The 21,898-nt window shown below is 40.6% G+C and overlaps 1 protein-coding gene across 10 annotated transcripts in view; it reads right to left on the bottom strand.

The window, feature by feature from the left end:
- The window catches only part of EYA3 (EYA transcriptional coactivator and phosphatase 3), a 60,870-nt gene that overhangs the window by 26,278 nt on the left and 12,694 nt on the right, over positions 1-21,898 (bottom strand). For 4 of the 10 annotated variants that reach the window (XM_075173791.1, XM_075173787.1, XM_075173786.1 and 1 more), the window contains exons 1-6: positions 16,643-16,664; positions 14,317-14,411; positions 8,054-8,097; positions 4,983-5,062; positions 2,199-2,265; positions 1,250-1,392 (exon numbers count right to left, since the gene is read on the bottom strand). In XM_075173791.1, the coding sequence (XP_075029892.1) occupies positions 1,250-1,392; positions 2,199-2,265; positions 4,983-5,062; positions 8,054-8,097; positions 14,317-14,349 (367 nt within the window). In that variant the 5' untranslated portion in view covers positions 14,350-14,411; positions 16,643-16,664. Of the gene's footprint in view, positions 1-1,249; positions 1,393-2,198; positions 2,266-4,194; positions 4,287-4,982; positions 5,065-8,053; positions 8,098-14,316; positions 14,412-16,642; positions 16,665-16,874; positions 16,976-21,898 lie in introns of those variants that run through there. The other 6 variants (XM_075173788.1, XM_075173783.1, XM_075173784.1 and 3 more) reach the window with 3 other exon arrangements.

The following is a 21,898-nucleotide window of genomic DNA, read 5'->3' on the forward strand; positions in this document are numbered from 1 at the left end:
GTAGTGTTGTTGATTTTATTCAAAGACATCTAGTTCTTCAGCTAAGGAAAAACTCATCCTTTTACACTTCAAGATACTAAGATTTTAGCACTACAGATAGACCTGTAAAGGGCTCTCTCCATTTAGTTATGCAGCACGACCGCAAGCCCCTGAGACAGACACTTCATGGCTATCCCGCAGCTGCGCAGCTCACCGACAGCAAACGTGGTGCTCCCCCAAGTTACCCGCATGGAAGGGAAATGCTCTCCCCTCTCGCTGGAGCTAGGTGCTGAGGGACAAAACAGCCTCCGCCACCATACGCTTTTGAGAGCTGGCAACAATATACAATATTTACATACGAAACCATGCAGGGCAGCATCAAAAATGAAAGGAGAAGTTAAAATGTGAATTTTTAATAACCAGTCATAAAATTTCATACATGCGGGGGATAATCAGTCGTGTGGTTTCTTCCCCAGTGCCTGACACCTTAATATACAAAGTACAAGGAAAGACCAGGCAGCTCCTTTCACTAGCTAACCCACCCACAAATTAGATGTTTTCTGTCTGTACTACTCATCCTGAACTCCCGTTATACATCACAAGATGGCCATTATCTTCTAAAACAGGCGAACACCCCAGAGGTACATCTCTCCCTGCATGCACTATAAAGAAAGCACAGGGTGAATAGCCCAAACCCTGTCATCGAGCTTTAGCTGCTCAGTTACGACAGGACTCTTATCCTTCAAGCATTTGCAAAAACTGGAATGGCTAATTGAGGGCTCAAGTATTAGAGCAACTTAAGCAAACTTACTTGCCTAGTAAACTTGGAGACATCTTAGCATGAAATCTACATTTGGTGAAAGATGAAATAACAAAGAAGTCTTAATCCTGGCCAGCAAAAAGGAAAGGAAAAGACCTTCAGCAAAGATGCTGCAGTATGGAGTCTCGTGTGACTTCACTGACAAGGAAACTGCACAAACACAGCTATACCACAATTGGAGAAAATTATGATCCAAACTAAGAACCATCTGGCAACCTTCATGGGGAGACATCCAAATTAATGGCCAGGAAAACAGCTTTGTAAGAAATATTATTTTATAATATGAAGACCCATCAGTATGTAGATACCAATCTACAATTTAAGTTAGACATGTGCTCTCCTACAAACTCTTCTCTCCAACAAACCTGGTTAAGATTAACATTGGCTTTTTAATGAGACATAAGACAACAACTGCAGGCACTGAGAAGTCTTTGAAAAGTTACTTCTTACCGAAAGGAGGTAGTCCGTAGGTTTGGGTGGTCTGGGGGTAGATGGTGTAGGGCTGAGACTGCTGTAGTGCTTGGTACTGAGTCTGACCAGGGTAAGGGCTCATTGTTTCCGATACAGGTACAGAAAGGATATGTGCATATGGCCTTATTAAAAAGAAAGAACAAAAGTAAAAAAGAACTATTTACATTATGCATCTTTCAGCCTCCAAACTAGAAGACATGTAAAAAAAATTGCTTTAGGAAGAAGAAACAATACACATTGACACATGCTTTTAGTGTAATACCTGCTTGTGTTTCCCAACACGACAGGCTCTTGGTTTTATATATGCTGCCTGTTTCTTGCAGTGACACCAGGGGAAACTCTCTCCTCCATGACGCCAGAGCACCAGTGCTTATTCTAGGACTGGGAGGGCAGGGTGAGAGGGGAAGACGAAACTCCCCGTTCCAATAGGCACAAGCAATTAGTTTCACTTACCATGCCTCACAACACCAAATCCTAAAGCTAATACAATATAGTAGTGCGTGCCAAAAGTACTGGAACACACAAAGACACCACACAAAAGCAAGCATGGGGGATTAAGGCCTACTATGCTGCAATGCAAAGAACTATTAAGATCCCCAAACGTGGTAAATGACCAGAAAATCCTATATTCCCCTTATATTCATTTATGTCCAGTTTGTTTACGCCTCAAATATTATGGGCATTATTCAACAAGACTATTATGTTGCTAATTACTTGAAGTGGCTCATTTATCCTTTTGAACATAAGACAACAGCCACTGAAGCCAAAGGGTGACTTCTGCCAGCTTCAGTGTCCGCAGCAATGAGTATCTGTTGCCAGAAGATATGAAAGGGGGATTTACAGCATTACAAAAATGCATAAAGATGCAAAAAGATAACTTCAGAAAGAAGTAAGAGTTACAGAATTTAGTAACAATTGTTCGACTTACTTTGCAGAATACATTTGTGAGGTATAATCATTTGATGACCTTGGGATATAATCAGTGCATGTCATAACTGGAAAAAAAAAATAGTTTGTATAATTACACAGACAATTTCCAAACCCAACAAATAATGACAATTAAATATCAGCACGTACAGTACATTTTTACCAAGACATAGGATTTGCAAAGGTTTTTTAGTGCCTTGAATATCTGTTTCAAATCAAATTCTCAAAACATGCACTGTTAAAACAGCACAAAAATGTTTTCCTTGCCAGTTCACAGCAGGTAGATGATTCACTCAATGCTATTTCTCCCTTTGTAAGTGCTCTTTCTCTTTACCAGCTGGTACCATCATCTTTTGCAATTCTCATGACAAAACTTTTATTTCAGCCCTGCCCAAAACCTTGCACATGCCAAAGGGTCTTCATCTGCACCAAGCTTAACATTTCTTTTCTGTGTCCTGGAGCAGAGACTAAATCAGATGCTTGTTTTGCCAAGCCTTCCCCTTCCCTTTTCTACATACTCTACCCAGAGCATGGCTCCAGCAATTTGGCTTTCCTTTAAAAAGGAGCGGCTCCAGCTCAACAAACTTAATCCCACACATCAAGTGACAACAGGAGGAGCTGCAGTGCACCAGGCTCAGAGTCCAAATTCAGATGACCTCTAAATAAATTTGGCAGTTATATTTAACGGGCTATTTCCATTTTTCTGCTTGAATAAATCCGCAGCAATTGCACTCTAAAACTGGTAAGAGTCACTCAGGCTGCAAATTCAAGGAGGAAATGTTCAAAATCTTCTCACTTAGCACTGCCTAAGGCTCTAGTATGCCCCATACATCACAGTTCTTAATTACAGCATTCTGGGTTGGGTGGAGAAGGGGGCTTGAGTTGGTACGCCTCAACCAAGAGCCATTAAAAAAAAGCCCTGGATTTAGATGAGCTGACCTGATAAATACTCAGCTGTCCATCAAACTAGGAAAGCAAGGACGTGCAGGACCCCTGGCACAGAATTTGGCACTGTACAGCCCCTCTGGCACATGCCACCCCCATAGTGCAGTGTGCTGCAGTGATCTCCAAGCTAGATGACTTTTGTAACTGTAAATCTGCACAGTACATGGGTTTACCAGTTCGGATCTACAAGCACCATACCCAAATTCTTAGCACACACAGCTGTGCTGCTGTGGGTCCAGCTTATTCATCTGAAGCCAGTTTGGAAGAAGGCAAAGCACCCAGGTTCCAGCCCTGCCTAGAAGGGGATCCAGGCTAACAGTGTACCTCTTGTATGGGTCCAGGGGCCTGGATCATCCATCACTACAACATGACAAGAGACTGCACTTCCCCTCTCCCTTCTGGAGTGAGACTCAATTAACAGCCTTCAAAAAGAAATACGGTCATGGATGGCAGCATACTTTGTCTTGGGATTTGCTCCAGATGCCAGTGATGTGCTGCAACAAGTCGGGCTTTTCCTGTCTGGAACAGTCCGACAACTGTTTATTGCTGCTCTCGTATCATCATGTAGTTAACTCTCTTATCAGCTACATCCACTAAGGGGAGCAAGTTAGTTTGCACAGGCAGCCCTAACTGTAACATTTGCATTCTGCTACCTAAATAACCTCCTCTTAATGTAATCTGAGCATATGCGGCTGAGAAATACAAACCATCAGCCACACGCTCTGAACCTTCCGAATGCTCCATGAATCACCTCCCTCTGGTCCCCAGTGTTTGCCTTTACTCATGGTGTGAAGCCCATGTAGCACAAGGATACCACAGGATACAACAGGAAATGCAAACTGCGAACTTTTGCACCTAAAGGCTTTCATTGAACACTTGTCAGATATTCTCACATCCCCCATGCAAAAATGTTTTGTTTGTTTGTTTTGGTTTTTTTAAGAATGTCAATATTCATCTGAATAGTAATGTAGTAATGGTATTTCTAGAACTCTTATTTTTAAAATAGCATATAAAGAATTAGGTAATGGTGTAAAAACAAAAAGAAAACCCACAATATTACTGCATGCAACTTCTGGAATTTGTAAATAACTTATCCAGTTAGGCAGCAGATTTTGCAGGCCAAAACTTCTGGTAACTCCTGCAACTGCAACATTACAAAGCACCACATTGATTAAAATAGTAAAGATGCAATCAGTTAGCAATGGAAAGTTACACGTTACATATTTTCAATCAAGTTGAGCTTATTTACGCTTGTAAGTATGGACAGTCAAAGGTATTCTACACAGGAATCCTACTTTCGAAATAACCTCCAGCCCACTTTTTCCCCCCAAGAAATGCAATCCCACAGAAATTGCAATTGCAATTACTATGCAATCTTTTTATTTTCTGCCTCAGTTTCCCTTCCATTTATTTCATAAGGAATTTCTGCAGACATTCAATACAGTTCAGAGTCTAAGATTAAGTGTATGGCATATTATTACAAAAGACCCAACCAGCTCTGTAGAGATAATGATTTATAAAACATCTTTTTTTTACAATAGGCATTATTATTGATCAACTCAACCTCTTCCCTCAAGAAAAATCAGGTATAAGACATAGCAGTAACCAGCAGCAAGTTGGGAGGCAGTGACACAAGAATATCTGTTAGAAAGAGATATTTGCTTACCATCAGGCATTAACGCTTTGTAAGCACTACAGCAACTTCCACTTTACACTGATAGTGAGGACAGGCTAAGGATTACAAGGAGGAGACAAAGCTTGTGCTTGATGAAGCAAAGTAACAAGATCAGGGGAAGAAAAGAGGAAAGACAGTGGGAGCAGAACTCCAGAAGATACTTACTCTCACTGGACATGGGAAGGTTTGAACCAAGGCTTGAAGATTCAGGTTTCTGATCGCTGACTTCTGCGTTGCTCACATGACTGCCAGGACAAACAAAGGCTAATCATTAGCATTATGAATTCTTAAATTAACATCCTTGGCATTGTAACCCCTGGGTTCAACCTTCCTAACCAAGGCAAACTGACTCTTAACAGAAACTAGCTCTGCACTCTTTGATACTTCACACAGAGATCCCGAGAGATATTTGCAGCTCTAATTAGGCATTAAACTGTCATCACCTCCAGCACATTTACTCACCAACTAGTCTCTCAAGATAAGGCTGTAGCTTCCCTGACAGCTCTGCAGACCTAGCAGCTTGAACTTCTTTCCTGCCGCCTGGTTACAGCCTCCTGCTCCCCTGCATCAGCTCAGGCACCCATCAGGCTCTCCATGAGAGTTTAATTTGCTCATCCAGCACAAAAACCGTGCAGTTATTTTTGCTGGGATACGGAATAGACTCAGCTCATGGAGGGATCCAGCAAGCACCATGCTTGGTGCACGCTTGAGCTACAAGCAGAACTCCCCCTCTCAGCAGCAATAAGCAGGTATATTGGCTCCTTCACCTTGTAAAACTGTAGCCTGAGAATATCAGAATAACACACAGAGGCCTCAAAACTTTCATGAAAAGCTGTGTTGCAGAACTAGCAATAATAAAACCAAAGCCAATAAGGCAGTCATAAAAGGAAAAAGCAATTTCATTAAGAAATTATCTGTACTTCCTACTCTACACAAACATTGACATGTAACTGAAATGGTGCGTGACAAATCCAAAATAATCTAGTAACCTGCGAACATTTCTTAAGTACAGAAGTGACACCCAGTTCAAGAATGCTTCAACACTGGCCTTCAGGGACAAACCCAGCAGTGAGGCAACCTCACGTGGACACGGGAGTCTGTGACAGCAGGGCCACAACATACCACTCACGGTGGCATTTACTCGGCTCCTGCAGACTGGGGGGAAGGAGAAACCGAGGAGTGTGTGGTATCGACCAGCAGCACCCTGGTATCTCCATCCTCCCCTGGACTGCTCCTTCGGGCTGTGACAGGCCCCTGTTGTCCAGCTCCTTGCTCCAGGATGGGTTGGAGATAATCCCCTGGGGCAGGAGGTGTAGCTTTCTTGGGACAGGGTAAGGGGGGAGTTGGCTAGTGAGTGCCATGGGTTTGGTTATAAGGCAAGTGAGTTTCCTTCCTTTGGCTGGTGAGAGGGAGTGAAGCTTAACCAAAATGCATAACCTGGCTTTTTCCCCCTGAAAACCTTTATAAGCAAAATCCTTGGAAATCTTTCTCAATACTGAACATCTGAACAGATTTCTATAATAAAGCATGAGTTTTGCAAGAAAATAACATATTTCTATGCAGATTTGGGGTATTTGTCTACTATTACTCTTGGTGGTAAAAAATGCTGTGTTTCTGTGGCACAGATAGTCAATCTGTGGCTGTTAAATGGCATGCAGTTTGCAAGCAGTTTGAGAGCCACTCGTTGTGATCACTTCCTGTGGAAAATGTAATAGATAAAATAAGGTTTCTGACCATACTATACCAGCCCATGTTTCTGCTCTCTTTCTCACTGCTGCTCCTCAACACACGCACCTGTGGCTCTTGGGACACATCCATCCCAAGTGCTCTTACTCTCCATCATTTACAATTTTTCAATTCTCACCGACCCAGAGAAAAATTCTCACTTGCACCACGGCTGCCGTGCACCACCGAGAGCATCTCGCAGACCAGCCTGACCAGCAGAGCACACTGTATTCACAAAAGTGTTAAGACTCTTAGAGATGCTTAATGCTCCCAAGGGAGATGACCCTCACTGGGTACAGGTCTTCCCCTCCCCACTTCCACAATCCAGCTAAGACAAATAGAGTATTGACATTGACTGAAAATCATGTTGCTGAGGAGAAACAGGTCTAATAAACTGTTTTAAACTATTCCATAGGTCAAACTTAAGATCATGTATAGTTTTATCAAAATAGAGCCAGAATATTTAAACAGAATATTTAATCAGGTTAGAAATGCAATTTTATCCCTCCCCCCCATTCTATTTTTAAATACTATGCAAGGATGTTTACACTCAAATCTTGAGGCTACTGGTGCCTATAAGAAAGCTGTGATTGCACTGAAGCAGGGTGACGCGCCGAAGGAGAATCGACACCATTCACTCTGGCATGTTCAGACCTGCCCCTGCTGCCCTCAGCTCCTTTGTAGCCAACAGAGAGAAAAAATCCTCCTAGGACATGGTTCATCTCACCTCATACAGGCTAGAAAGGGAGCTTGCAGTGATTAGCTCAGATTTCTAACTTTTAGACATATAATGAATTTCACACACTGTTTGCTCACTGTTTCCTGTTAAAGTATTCCCTTCGATTTAAAAAAAAAAATGTACTAATGTCCCCATCCAGGGCTTCAATATATCATGTTCACTCTTGCATGAACAGCACACGTGTTTCTTCCTCACTCACACTGGGATGTCAGAGGCTCCAAAAAGAAATCTTTCTTCACAGTATTTGCTACTACTCACAGGAACAGAATAAACCCTAATATAGCTATTCTCACTATATGTAATAACAGTGATTAATTCCTAAATACGATACACATCAGAAAGCATCTACTGAGGCTAAAAATAGTACAATACAATAGCTTTAAACAGAAGAGGCTATCAGTTTGAGAGGGTTTAATTTCTCAAAACAGTTATCCACATAGTTTTGCTGACAGTCACAGCACAGATATTATTAAAATATTTTGAGTCTCACCAGAATAAATGCATGTTATGTGCAGTACATGACAGTCTCATCACATTCTGTGAAAAACAGGATGCTTGATGATGCAATTAAGACTCTCTGTAGCCACTTTTATAAAAGCTTAATACCAAATGGCCAGTTAATTTTTTTTTTATTGGGAACTTAATCTCAAAATTATATCAAATACAAAAGTGACATATTTGCCCTGTCTTTGTGAAAAATAAAACGATATGCAAGTTTCTAAAATAGAAGCTTATAATTATCCACACTGAAATCAAATTCAAAATTATGTACCTCAAGCTTTGTTCTCTGGATTCCTGCATCTTGGCTTTTTTCACCTGCAAAGACAAAAACATTCAGAGACACAACTAACGAGAGCCGTCCTTGACAGAATCTATGCACGCAGACCTCCGTTAGCAGGTGACCACTGGTTACTATAGAGTTTGCATTACTGTTTAAATACAGAAAGCTTTGCACTGAACTCCAGAGCTAACCAGTGTAACCATGGGTTCTTCATCTCAAAACAAGCTTTCTCCTAATTAGAAAACAAATGCTAAAGCTGAACATGTTAGCAAAATTGCCATGTTATTTAAGTAAGTAACAAATGATGGGATATACAGCTACAAACGTCTGATAAGGAAAATTGTATGGAAATTGAATAAAACAGCCATAAACTTTAAGAAAATCTTATTCTGCATAGATTCAGCACAACTGCCATAAACTTGGATCCTTCGCTTTTCCCCCCCTATATTTAAATATTATAAAGATAGGAACTTGAATATTTCTTCTGTAATAAATTAGGAGTTCCGATTTTCATTTCTGAGTAAAAACAATACAGCATTTATTCTGTTTTTGTAGGTGGGCAGCTGGATCCAGTTCCTGTATATGATATTACACAACAGAAAGCACTGTCTTGAACACAAATTCGGTTTCCGGCATGCAGGCTACAAATATGACTTCAAAATCCTCGGCAGGATGACAGGGTTAATTTCTGTAGCCTGTAGTCTTTTGAGCGAGATGTTCCTGTGATATACTGGCTCTTCGTTCCCCCACCTTCTCCTAGCAGAAAGTTTTACAGCCTTCCATGTTTCTGGAACGTGTTTAGATGCCAAACTTGCTGCTTTGGTACCCAGCTGCACTCATGGTTCGTCCCGGACCCCGCAGGGCACCTAGCAGACAGCACTGTTTAGCACATGTCTTCAGTGAACAGGGTCTGGGAAGGTACATGCTGGGTATCAGGCTGCAGGGACTACAGCCCCCCAGCTTGGGTACAGTAGTCAAAGAAAGACTGCTGCCACATATGAAAGCCGCTAGCATAAATGCCTCACCATGTTATTCAAGTTTGTCTCTCTCAGGTGAGTATAACTAAAACACCAGGAAAATGCAATTTGAACATGAGAGGTCAAAAGGTGCTCAAAAACTTTTTTTAAAAAATAAATTAATAAAACACAGGTGAATTTCTGTCGGGTAGGGGGAGATGTGAGGCAGAGGTACAAAAAAGGATAAAGGGTCAAGGCAGCAGCAAGGGGAAAGGAGTAAGCAAACAGTAAGGATGGACAGTAGAAAGCTAAAAAGGACAATCTTCTCTCCCTGATGAAGTTACCATTATTTTAGAGCTCAGTCCACTTTCACCTCTGTACTAGTCTTGCCAGCACCTGTTTCCTCTGGCATTTCACAGCAGAACACTACAAAGTTCATTAGCACTCATCACACACAAAAAAGGCAAAGGCAATGACAAAAGACTATGGCAGTACAACGGTTTAGATATCACACAGCCTCAAATCTTCTGGCATTCATCACTTCAACCTGAGCAAAGAGATGGTAACACTGGCATTGACATTAACTCCTGTTGCGGTTCTTCAGCCCCACAGCTTCACAGACTTCTCCAGAGCCCTTCTCCTGCCTGGCCAGGAATACACGCTACTTCTGGTCCCCACTGCCAGGAGGTCCAAGGTGTAAAGGAACTGAATCAGTCTTCCCCGCCTAAAGACGATGTTAACTACAACACTAAGGGAAAGCAGACTAGTGTTCCCCTAGCTCCCTCAGGCACCGAGTTATCAGAGCATGGCTGCTGCCCGTCCATGGTGCCCCTCAACTCCTTTTGGCATCCTTCTGTCCTGCAGCAGGTGCTCCAGCTCTTCCCCAGGGCCCTGCCACCCACTCCTGAGCGGGGTCCTCAGCCACCAACACTGCACCAGGTAGCTCAGGGTGCCGAACTGCCCACAGGGTTCTTAAGGAAAGGAGAAAGAAAAAATGAATCACATCAGAAAAAGTAGCAAACTGCTTCAGACCAAAATTACATTGAGGATAAAAATAAAAATTAACATAGAGCTGGCAGCTTGAATTTTAGATTTCACAGGACGAATGCTCGTGTTTCCAGTCAGGTACTCGATAAGATCTGGCTTCTTCAATTCAGTAGGGTTTTTTTTTTAATATGGGAGACGGACAGAGAAATTAGCTCACTTACCAAAAAAACCCCAACCAACCAACCAACCCACCCAAAAAACACCCAAAAAAAAAAGAAACAAAAAAAGAAGCGAGGTTTTGCAAGAACACATCAGTTTTATTGATGTTTTCATCACAACCAGAATGGAATAGCTGTTCCTAAAACACCTCTCGATAGTCAGGACTTCAGCTCAAAGCACTGCTCTGCTGCTCTGCCAACTTTGGTCCCTGGACTGGAACTTCTGTCTTGATGAGTATCTACACTACAAGGCCATCGTGCCTTGTCCTCCTCCGATGGGAGATCTTCCCCCTCTGCCAGAAACATGCCCTTGGTGTTGTACAGAGAACAGTATTTTAAATGAGTTTTCCTTGAAGTCAATAGTTAATTTCATTTAAAAAATCAGTAAATATCTGGAGAGGGTTTCATACTCTCTTTAAATGGCTCTGGAATGGGATACACAGTGCGAGCATGCAGCATAAGTCAAGCAAAACAGCCATTTTGAATTTCAATCTATCATGTCCCTGCCTCAGCTGGCTAGCCTTGGCTAGTCCCCATCTCTGCAGGTTTTTAAAAGAAATTCTTCCTAATGTCTTAATGCTAAGCAATACCATTTAGAAAATTTTGAAACTTCAGTGGGATGCAAACTCCATTTTCTACCCATCACTAATCACTGCAATTTACGCTACAAATTTAAGTGGGAGGGAAGAGTTTTAAACATAGTCTTTCATGGGCTTGGAAAGCATTTTCTCTCTCTCCTGCCACATGTCATAAAACATATTTAATGCAGGAACAGCACCTAGTAACAATAACTTAAGGATGACACAGGGCACAAGGAGAGAGCGCTGCCATGATGCACTATACTCCCAGCTGAGCCCTGCACGATCACACTCCAACCCCAAACCCTACATGAGGCACCTATTCATCCTCTCCTGCATGTGCCTTAGAAAAGGCTGCTGAAAGCTCTTCAAATGCCTCCTTTCAACACACACTCCCCTCTGAAAACCTCTGGAGAGATGCACAGGGTTTTTTGGCCCCTCTCAAGTGACAGGATCAGTTTGAAGACTTTTCAGGCAGACGTGAAGTCACTCTTTTTAAAAATAAGAAAAAAAGAAACAAAGAAAAAGACAGAATAGAAATTAAAACAAGGAAAAAGATGTGGTCTACCTCAGTGATTCAGCTTTAGCTACTTCAGACATTATCTCACTAAGCTGTTCTGCTGCACTACAATGAACGACATGTCTCGTAAGGTACGTCTTTGCTCCTACCTCCATCTTTTCATTTCGCTATCAATTTTGGGCTTATGTTGATTTTTTTTTAAAAAAAAAAAAAGGGAAAAAAAAAAGTTAAGTGACACATTCTAGCTGATCCCTGTTCCCAAATCACAAATTTCTGTAACTGAAAATCCAAATTATTCTTTGTGCTGGAAAACTGTTTCTGCCCCAGATCTACCAGCGCTGGAGTTCAGTTGTATGTACAGAGTCAGAATCAAAGCAGAAACAAAGTTTTCCTCCTGACGTCAAGATAACAGTTGCTCTACGACTGACTCCGACTCTCAGACCGATATTCATAGACTAATTCCCAAGGCCGAGCAGAAGCAGGGAAACCCCCCCACCCACAGCTAGCCAACAAGCAAGGCGATGACTTGGTGGAGCAAATGCTGCCAAAGCCATTTAAGACTGCAGCAACGCCGTTGTGAATGGAGGACTGCACACAAGTCAGGAACGCAGAATTTTACTGCAAACCCTCTGCCAATTTCAATTAAGAAAAATATTCAGCCCAAACACATGACCATCGTTTCTTCTCTACATTTTTGGCAGCGTTGGGTCTTTCTGCAGCCCTTTCCAACACCATGCTCTCCCTACCACTGACTCTGGCTTGCCGTTGCTGTCTGATACGGGAAGTTGTTCCAGAAAGCAACCAGTGGATATCTGCAATGAGTGTAACACAAGTTCACCATCCATTATAAAAAGGAGATTTTTGTAATTTTCTAGCATTAAGGATTAAATAAAGTATTATAAAAATCAACTATATGCATCCACAATGCATTCAACAAGTGAGAGACTCCTCTACAGGATTACTTCTAAAAACTAATCCAGATTAATAACTTATTATAAGTCAATAACTTTTTTGTCATAAGAAGGTCAGGAGGTCACTTTCGATCACTTTCCCCCAAACTTCCCTTTGCTCTCTTATTCCCCATGTCTATTTCTGTTTTCTAGCACTGCAGTGTGCACAGAAACTTTTCCATCCTAATTCAGACTTGAAAAGGGAACAAACATTCAAAAAACAGGGACAAAAAACGTCTGTTTAACATGCCAGGTGGCAGTATGTGGGGTAAGTCAGAAGTCGAACATTCATTTAGAAAAGACACACTACCTATAGTTGGACCAATTATTACCATCAGTCCACACCAACACAAGAAAATGACCCGATTTCTTTTTAAGTAAAATACATCGAACTCAAAGCCTGATGACTTCTCTATAGGCTCCTTTCTGGATTCTGTTATCAACAGTTTGCCATAAACATTATTTTTTGAAGTAACATACTAATCTTATTCCCATGATTAAGAAAAGCAAAATCATTTGGGAAAGAAAACAAATTTGTACAATATCAACATTGGGCTACTAGGCAGACAGGATTTTGCAAAGCTGACTTCAGTTTTCTTTTTTTTTTTAATTAGGAAAATTCACTTGTTTCAGGAATGGTCTCACTACAAAAAAACAAAAGGATTGTTCTTTTCATTTCCTCCTGCAAGAATGTGCCACTATACTCAAAATACCACCTCAGCTTACTAGTTGTGATCAATATAGTCTCATATTCTGCCTCAGAATGACTGACTGCCATAACATACTTAAACGAAATTACCAAGAAAATCTTCAGCTGAAAATTATAGCAGAATCTGCTTACAGAGGATGCTTTCACGTACCAAAAATTAGCTGTACGCTGTCTCTCATGCACTGAAGAATAAAATTTTATAAAGACAGTTTTCATTATAGAAGGATCTAATTCAGATATTTCCTTTTTTAATACACACGTTTAATTCATTTTTAAATTCTACAAACATCTGGAGTTCAAATTATACATTTTTGCTGATTAGTTTCACATTTTGTGCACTCAGGCACATAATCTGCACGTTGGGTCAAGCAATATTTTGAACAATTGTAAATTTACACTTCCATTTCATTCAACTTTGTTCCTAAGTCATAAAATTGCATAAATGACATTACAATGTATTTTCTAACTAGTTAACTGAAAACATAAAATTCTCACATTAAAAAAGTATCAAAATTTTTTCAATGAGAACATTGCCAAATTGCCCTCAGCATATTACTCTATTTTTGTGTGCATTTGAAAAGGTCTCCAAAATTAATATAAGCTTCCCTCTCAAGGTAACTTTGCAATTTCTTGTTGAGTTTGCATCAGGTTCAATTTGGGAATATAACATTAATACAAACTTTTTTGCTTAATTCCTATGCTATTATGTTTTAAATATACAAATTTAAATTCATAACATACTGTATTAATAATCGCTCTACCCAAAACTTCTGTGACATGATATTATCAGTTACTGATAATATAGACAGTATTGTAAATATGTAAGATGTCTGAACAGTAATTTTTAACTTAAGACATGCTTCCCTACTCGAACACACTGTTAAATTAAGAATTAAAAAAAAAATGCTTTCCACCTGTGGAGATGATGGATCATGGTTCCTTTTCAAGATCTCAAGCACAAGAAGAATTAAAGACTATATACACTGTAATAACCAACATGCTGATTCTGTCACTGAAATAGTGAATTTTAATTTCTCTAGAACAAGCTTGAAAGAGTCTGGTTTTCTGAGCATAACAAGTAATTATTTTACATAGAAACATCATCGAGTTTAAGCATAGTTAAGTAACTATTCTTTTTACTACCATTGCCTGTACAATTATAGAAAATTAAATGCAAAACACATTTTACTAACAGCAAAATTATTTTTCACCTCTAGATAAATATACTAAGTATAAGCCTTATTTTCCATTATTAATTAAAATAACTGTATACTGAATTTGTGAGATCACCAGTTTGTTTTATATGTTCATTTTTAGCCTTTTTAAATGTACTTACTGGTTGTTCGGGTAAATCTTGTGGCTCTTCCATGGGTATTATTATTTTAATGCTTAAATGATTCAAATCGTGTGTTCCTCCGCAGTCTTCAAAGCCTGTCAAAAAAAGGTGTTCATAGCTTTATGTACTTTTTGGGGGGCTTATCATTTAGGCTATCAGAGAACATTAATTGTCATATATTCCACCCACAAGCTTTCTAAACTCGTGTTGCCATCTCCCAATTAAAAGACGAAATTCATATACGGAAAGATTTAATAAACAAGGGATTTAGCTTTAAGCTTCAAGATACAGACTTTTTTACGCACGTGGCACATTTCTACATCGTTTACTTGTACCATACTGACTACAGAAGCTAATGTATCAATCAGACATGTGCACCATGATTTTAAAGACACTTTAAATGATCAAGTCTGGTCTACTAGGTCAGTAAACAGCGTGATTCAATCTAACCTGTTTTAATTTAGAACATTTATATAACGAACAAAAAAAAATCAGGACAAGACTGTACACCTAAATGTATTTACATGCAATACTGTTTATGGCCAAATTCACAAAGCAAGTTTATGATTTCAGTTGCATCTTTCAAAAAGAGAAGTTTGATGAAAATTTATAAAATAATTTTTATTTTGGAAGCTAAGTAACCCAGTAGCATTTAGCATAGAGATCTTACACACTATACCAAAGAGCTGCTATCCCCCAGGGTTTTAAAACCATGAAAAGGAAACTTTGCAGATTACTTTCATAACCTGATTAATTTTTGCAACTTGCTGGGCAAAAGATAAAGGCATGTGTCCTCCACAGCTTCCCCTTCTGCCCCACCAATGTTCCCGAACAGTGTGACCTATGCGTTCGATTGCTCTTCTTTTACCCTCTCATTTCAGAGCCAGTTTATTAAAAACAAACCCTAACCTCTTCAGACAAGCTCCATCTCAACCGCACCAAAACCAAGTAGGTGCCTGCTGTCCCATCCCAGCAGAGCTGTCTCTTCCATACGCACACGTGTGCATTACTGCACACAGAGCAGAACTTAAGCGGATTACAAAATTAGAAGAAATGCTGAAAAACACTTATTGGTTTGGAAGAAATTAAATACAGCGACTTTCTGTGCTGAGGTACAACCTATTCCTGCCTCCACAGCCATGAAAGTTTTGCTATAAATCTCAGTGGAAACGCAAAAGGCCGTTTACCTGGCTCTGCTTTCTCTATGCCTTTCTGTTTCCCCATCCTGTCTGGAGCATTCAGGCACCTTCACATCATGAAATTGTCCCCATGCAAAGTGACTAAACAAGTTAACAGAAACAACTTTCTGGCGTCCTGAAAACGACTGCTATTTCCCCCTCCTGGCCCCCGCCAGACCTACTTAAACTCCTAGCACGTGCAGGCAGCCTGCAGTGGAGCACCACGTGCCGAGCACGGGGATGTTTTGCAGCCTGGAACAATTTCATATTAACTATGAAAACACAAAGGACTTCTTCCCCCTTATTTGAGGACAGGTAAAGGTCTTACATGCCAGGGAGTATCGTATATGCCAGGGTAAAATTTCCTTGAGGGTTTGAGTATTTTCCAAGGCTGCTTCCCCTAATCAAAGCTACTTATCTTTATTGCCTTAACTGTAAATCAACTGAATTCACAATAAGACTCTTCAATAACTCAGGTTCTTTTGAAATGACCCTATTCACACCACACACAAGAAAGTATACAGTACAAAGTACTACTGTCACCATTCCAGTTTTTCCTCCATCAGTTTTAATTGGTTTTATTTTAAACATAAAAGCTTATTTCCTTTTTACTATTTGTAGGAATTACAGAGAAAAATCAAGACTTAAAAGAAACTGTGGCATTCAAATATTATGAATAGAAGTGTAGAATACAATGGCCAACAGCAAGAATATTTGAAATTGATACCAACGGGTCCCGTCCTGTCCCTTGTCCTTCATTTTTGTTATTCGACACTGTGTCACTATGTAATTTCTTAGAAAAATCCCAAACTAAACTCTTCAGTATGGAAAAAGATTTTACATCACACTTTGATCCATACAGCAGTGACTTCCCATTCCTTGCTTTGTTTAAAAGCTGTGAGCAGTTCTTTAATTTTGTTTTTGAGAAGGATCTAAATAATTAGACAGACAAAAAGATTCCCAGAGTCACATCAGAATATGTTAGTTACACTCGTGAACAAAACTCTTCCCAAACGAGTAGGGCATCTTGTAGCACCTGGAAGCAAATGAATGAACCAAAGCAGATGAGCAGTAACCGCTTGCCTAGATGGCAAGTGAAAACTTGACCTCTGGTGGCTTCACGCTTTCTTCTAGAGAATACTCCATACCTCCAGAAATAGCAGCTTGGGCAGAAGACATCTTGCAAAGATCTAGTGCTCATAGCTGTTGTTACACAGAAGCGGGCAGAACAAGAAGCGGCATGCATTTCTGGGTGAAAGGGATGTACTTAACCGGTACACCTGACTAGCTAGGAGTGACGAGGTCTCTCTCCAGCAAAGGCCTTCTACACTACAAACAGTTCAAGCTGCTGTTGAAGGAAGAGCTCTTGCCCCTCCTTACCTCCAGCAATTCACTCTTGCTACCTTGACACCCCCTCCTTTGTGGCCACCAAAGCGCTTGTGTGGCTGAACACCAGTCTGGATCTAGGATGTGACCTTCTCCTAAGAAAGAAAAAAAAAAAAAAAAAGGAAAAAAAAAAAAGGCACCCAAGCACAACCTTTCTGCTAAGCTGCTTTAAGTGGGATCAGCTCTGCTCTCACGCAGCCCCGTGCTGGGGGGAGCCAGCAGGATGGGGAACAGGCAGGGCATGCAAGCAGGGCAGCAGGATGCCCCTTTTCGGCGACAGCCATAGTAAATGAAACCATCATTTTATCATCTTATTTATGTTTCACTTTGGCAAAACACAGGACATAAAGTCACAGTGATATACATATGGCTCCGCAGCCTTTCGACCTGTATCACCCACCCAATCACCAAGTTCTCCTGTAGACCAGCCACACGACTTCTCACGGCCGGGCATGGAAAGCCCTTGGACCACGAGCGAGGCCAGAGCCTCTCCCTGCCATTACCTCTGCAAGCGCGGAGCCAGGGAGGGGAGCTGCCTGCCTCTCTCCTCCTGCAGGGAGAGGCTGAGCGAAGCTGCTGACAGCTTCAGCGCCGAAGCCCCGGGGAGGAGGAGCCGGGGAGCAGCTGCTCTGGCCGCGCTCGTTTTCCTAACAGCACCCTCCAACATGGCTAATCCCCCCTGCTGCCCATCAGCCGGCTCCAGCCCTCGGGCTGGCATACGCTCCAGGGCAGCACACCCTGCCCTCTGGCAGCCCCCAGCACCTCCGGGTGCTGTAAGCCGCCTCCTCGCCCAGGAGGAGAGGTACGCACCGCCCAGGGCTTGGGTTTCCAAAAAACAAACCCAGCGCCTTGCACCTGCTCAGCTTCAGCCACCTCAGTGTATTATCTTACTTAGCAAGCAGCTCGCCATGAACAAAGCTGATTTGTAAAAACTGAAGATAACAGTGACTATTCTTTGTTTGTGGCATCTCAAATCTCAAAATTAGATTTTTAACTTATATAAAACTCAAGGCGACCGTACTTCAGATAAGCTTATCACACAGTTTCTATTATGGAACATTTTAAAACCATAAGTGACCACAACAGAAGAGATACCAAAGCAGATCTTCGATATCTTCAGTTCCACAGAGAGTCCAAACTGCTGCAGTTGCACCCATGGCAGGGGGTGCCAACACAACCACCAGGCAGGAGAACAGCGACCACCGCCGGCCCTGCTCCTTGTCCCATGAAAGCTTCCCAAAGGTGACTGATGCTTGCTAACCTCAGATAGAAGAAATCTGTGATTAACAGCTTTGGGGGCAGCTGGGGTTTGGTCACTTTTTCGATCTATTTATATTTTTCTGTGTGTGAGAGAGAGGTCTGAAAAGTAGATTCTGGCGGTGAGAATACTTCTGTGGGCCACCGGGCTTGTGAATGAGAAAACCTGTACAAAATGTAACTGAGTGTGCAACAAGCCGTCAAATGAGTTGCAGCAGTGAAAGAGACATTCAGAAAAAAGTGTCAAGTGTTACGCTTCTGAAAACCAGCAAAATACCATTCTTTTTTCCCTTTATGGGGTGGTTTCCGTTATTCATGTGATGAAAATTATTTTTTAATATCTGAATTAAACAACATTTTTTATTTAATCTAGATTTGTTTTGAATAGCCACCCTGGTTTAATTCCAACTTGTGCAGAACACCAACAATGTAAAATATCAAGGATAGGTGTTTTCCGTGTTGTTTTATTTTGCTTGCTCAATTTGTGGAGATACATTATCTAAACTTCAAAACAGAAGGCATCAAAGCAGAGGAATGGACTGCAGAATCACACAGATCAGTTGCCTGTCTTCTGTTCTGCACAAGATCGCTATACCAATAATTCCCTATTAAAAGCCATGGCAAGCTATGTACAGTTTCTTGCACTGAATCCTGTTTTAAAAATCCTAAAACACAAAGTCTAGCTTGGTCAGACTCTCTCGAACTAGATACTATGGATATAATTTCTGAAAGCTACCCCCTATTAGCATCAGGCTAGACGGCTATTCTGTTCTTTTCAAACCCATCTGCCTTGGCTTTGAATATAAAATTTCAGCTGAGGAACAGTTCCGTTCTCAAGCTGCAAATAATTAAAGTCAAGGATACTGTGATAAAACTAACAAGCAGTAATTATACTGATTAGAAAAAAAGCTGTTTGAATATGGTTTTATATTACTTTAAAATAGACACGATTTCCCTAAGAACAAAGCTTTAGTTAGGGTAATGAAATTACATCTATTAAACAGAAAGTTAAAATAAAATGTTTTGTATGCATAGTAATGTAATCTATGCAGTTACTTCCACTCCTTACTTACTCAAGGGCCAGCACCTTACCATGAATAGCAATGAATATATGAATTAAGCACCAGAAGAAGAGTGTAAGCTTCCCATATTTTCCAGTGGAGCATTTCACGGTAACCTGTCCCATGCTGCTACACTACGCGCACATGGGATCAGAGAGTGCAACCAAAGCGATCTAAGCCATCACCCGAGTGGAGCAATTGGGAAAAACCCCTGCAATATGCTTTTACTCCGTGCCACTCACCACATGACAAACTGCTTCTTTCAGAGAAAAGCAGAACTTGGCACAGTGGGATGTGGTAGATCCCCCCCTCTCCCCTTTTTTTTTTTTAAATTTAATTAAAAACACCTGAAGAAATAAATACAAAAATTGAAGAGCGAAGAGACACATACTGACAGTACTGCACAGCTACCAAGTGCTTTTTATTCTGAAGGTTTATGCCTTAAATTTTAACCTTCAGGCAAAATATGCTATCAACCATCTCCCATGCTGGCAGCAACCCATGCCCCTCCACATCAGGGTGTGAGCGGGCATATAGATGTAACCTCCTTGTTCCACAGGAAAGTTTCTTTACAATTTTATTCTTCCCCAAATCTCAGCATTCCCATAGCCAACTGTGATAATTTCATCAGCCAAGCTGCTGAAATATTTCCAACTTGGTATTCAACATAGCCAAACTAGCGTTCTGCCTACACCGAGCAAGCAAACCTAGTCCGCTGCCTGCTCCTGCAGGATGTCTCATGAGAATTTGGCAAAAACGGGCATTCTCTAAAGTTTTGAAGAATCTCCCATTTGGTTTTTAAACAGCTTGATTAAAGATCACAGGAAATGACAGCATCAGCCTGGTTCCTAGTTTGGTCTGTGTAATAAAACAGCCCCTTAAGGAGCTGTGAGGAATTGAACAATTTTGTGTAGTAAGCTTCATTTTTCCTTCCTTCAGGCAAAAACAAGATAATGAAAATTCTTCATTAAGTTGTACCACCACAATGATGCAAACAAAATGAATGAGTAAACAGATGCCTGGGTGTATAAAATGTTCTATCCGGTGAGCCTGAATACAAATTCAAAAAACTTTAAAGATACTTTGAAGAAAAGGGAGTTGCAGTATTTAATACACTAATGCAACTCCAGTGACACGCAAAGAAAGGCAGGAGCAAGCAAAAGAGAAGGGGCCCATGTAGCTTTCTTCTGCCGCTAAGGAATGAAATACTTAATACAAATCATTTGCTTTCACAAGTAGACCTGCAAGTTACACAATGACTGATCTCCTTCCCATGGTGCTCACAAGTTAATTTATAAATATCGTATTAGGGCTGCACATTCAGCATCTGACAGCCATGCCATGACTGCCAAGCAGATGAGAATAGGTGTATTACTCCGGCATTTGGAAATACAAGTGAGGTAAAGAGGGAAAAGGAACTCAGGTTTCTAACTTCAAATTGTGATAGCCCCAAATCCTACTTTCTAACACTATCAACAATCAACTCCTCAGACAACAGTCTTGCTCTCCAAAACAATTCTTAAAAATTCCCTATAAAATCCATCTTCAAGACACCATATCTCAAGCTTTGTTTTGTTAAATCCACCCCTTTTTAAAGTACAGTTCTCCACTATTTTCCTTTTTCAGCAGCAAAGAGCATCCATTTAAAAAAAAAAAAAAACAAAACAGAATAGAGTTAATGAATGAAAGCTGTGCTACACACCAGTCTGCTGATTTCGTATCTTTAACAAATCCAGCGGATCTCACGGCAAAGATTTATACTCTGCTATTCTTCGCTGTTTCTCACTCTCCACGCACACACCCACACATCCAGATACGCACACACAACACACACGGGTATTTGCAAAATACTGTGAAGAATACCAAATAAAAAACCTTTGCAGTGAGATCTGCTGGATTGTTCACTGCTCTCTCTTCCCTTCTTTATTAACCAGGGAAGACTCAGAATAAAACACTGTAAAAGTTACAGGGAAGGCAGACTGTATGCCCTATTTTTGAAGGTATGAGTGACCATGACAAGCCTGTAAACATAGTCCTGTAGGATTGAAAAATCATGGTTTGATTAAAATGGAAAAAAAATCTTAAAATGGAAAAAAAAATTGTGCAGTATTTATAAAGTGAGAAAATTACTGAAATTAAATGTGGTAAAACAAATATAGTTTTACCCTAAGCAATACCTATTTCATTAATAGGAATTTTCACATTATTTTTAAATCCTTGAAGGGCTATCAACGTTAAAGCTGTCTGCAGTTCACCTCGCTTGAACAATGACACACACGCAGCTTGGTTTCCCAGTTCTTATGCAATTCTGTTAAACTTGATTTTGAAACACAGCAGGGAAATTTTTAATGGGGAAAAGAACTGCTTTCACAAAAGGAAAATTTGGAAATAACAACTTCATCCTCAAGAAAAACAACTCCCACAGAGCCCAGAAACAAGTCTGCAATTTCTTCTAGATAGATCTGACATGCATAGTTGACATGGCACAAGAACACAAAACTATTAACCTTTTAGTTAAAAACAAAGCAGTGATTTATGTAAACGTAAGAAAAATAGAAAAGTCGATTACATTCTCTGTTCGTGAGGATTCATCTTGCATTGAGACTTAACGAATTTTTTCTGAAAACCACAAATGATAAGATACCCGGTATCTTGCGGCTCGCATACATTTTTGTGTTTTAGATAACCGATAAATGGGTG

Source organism: Calonectris borealis, chromosome 25, assembly GCF_964195595.1.
Source record: "Calonectris borealis chromosome 25, bCalBor7.hap1.2, whole genome shotgun sequence".
NCBI lineage: Eukaryota > Metazoa > Chordata > Aves > Procellariiformes > Procellariidae > Calonectris > Calonectris borealis.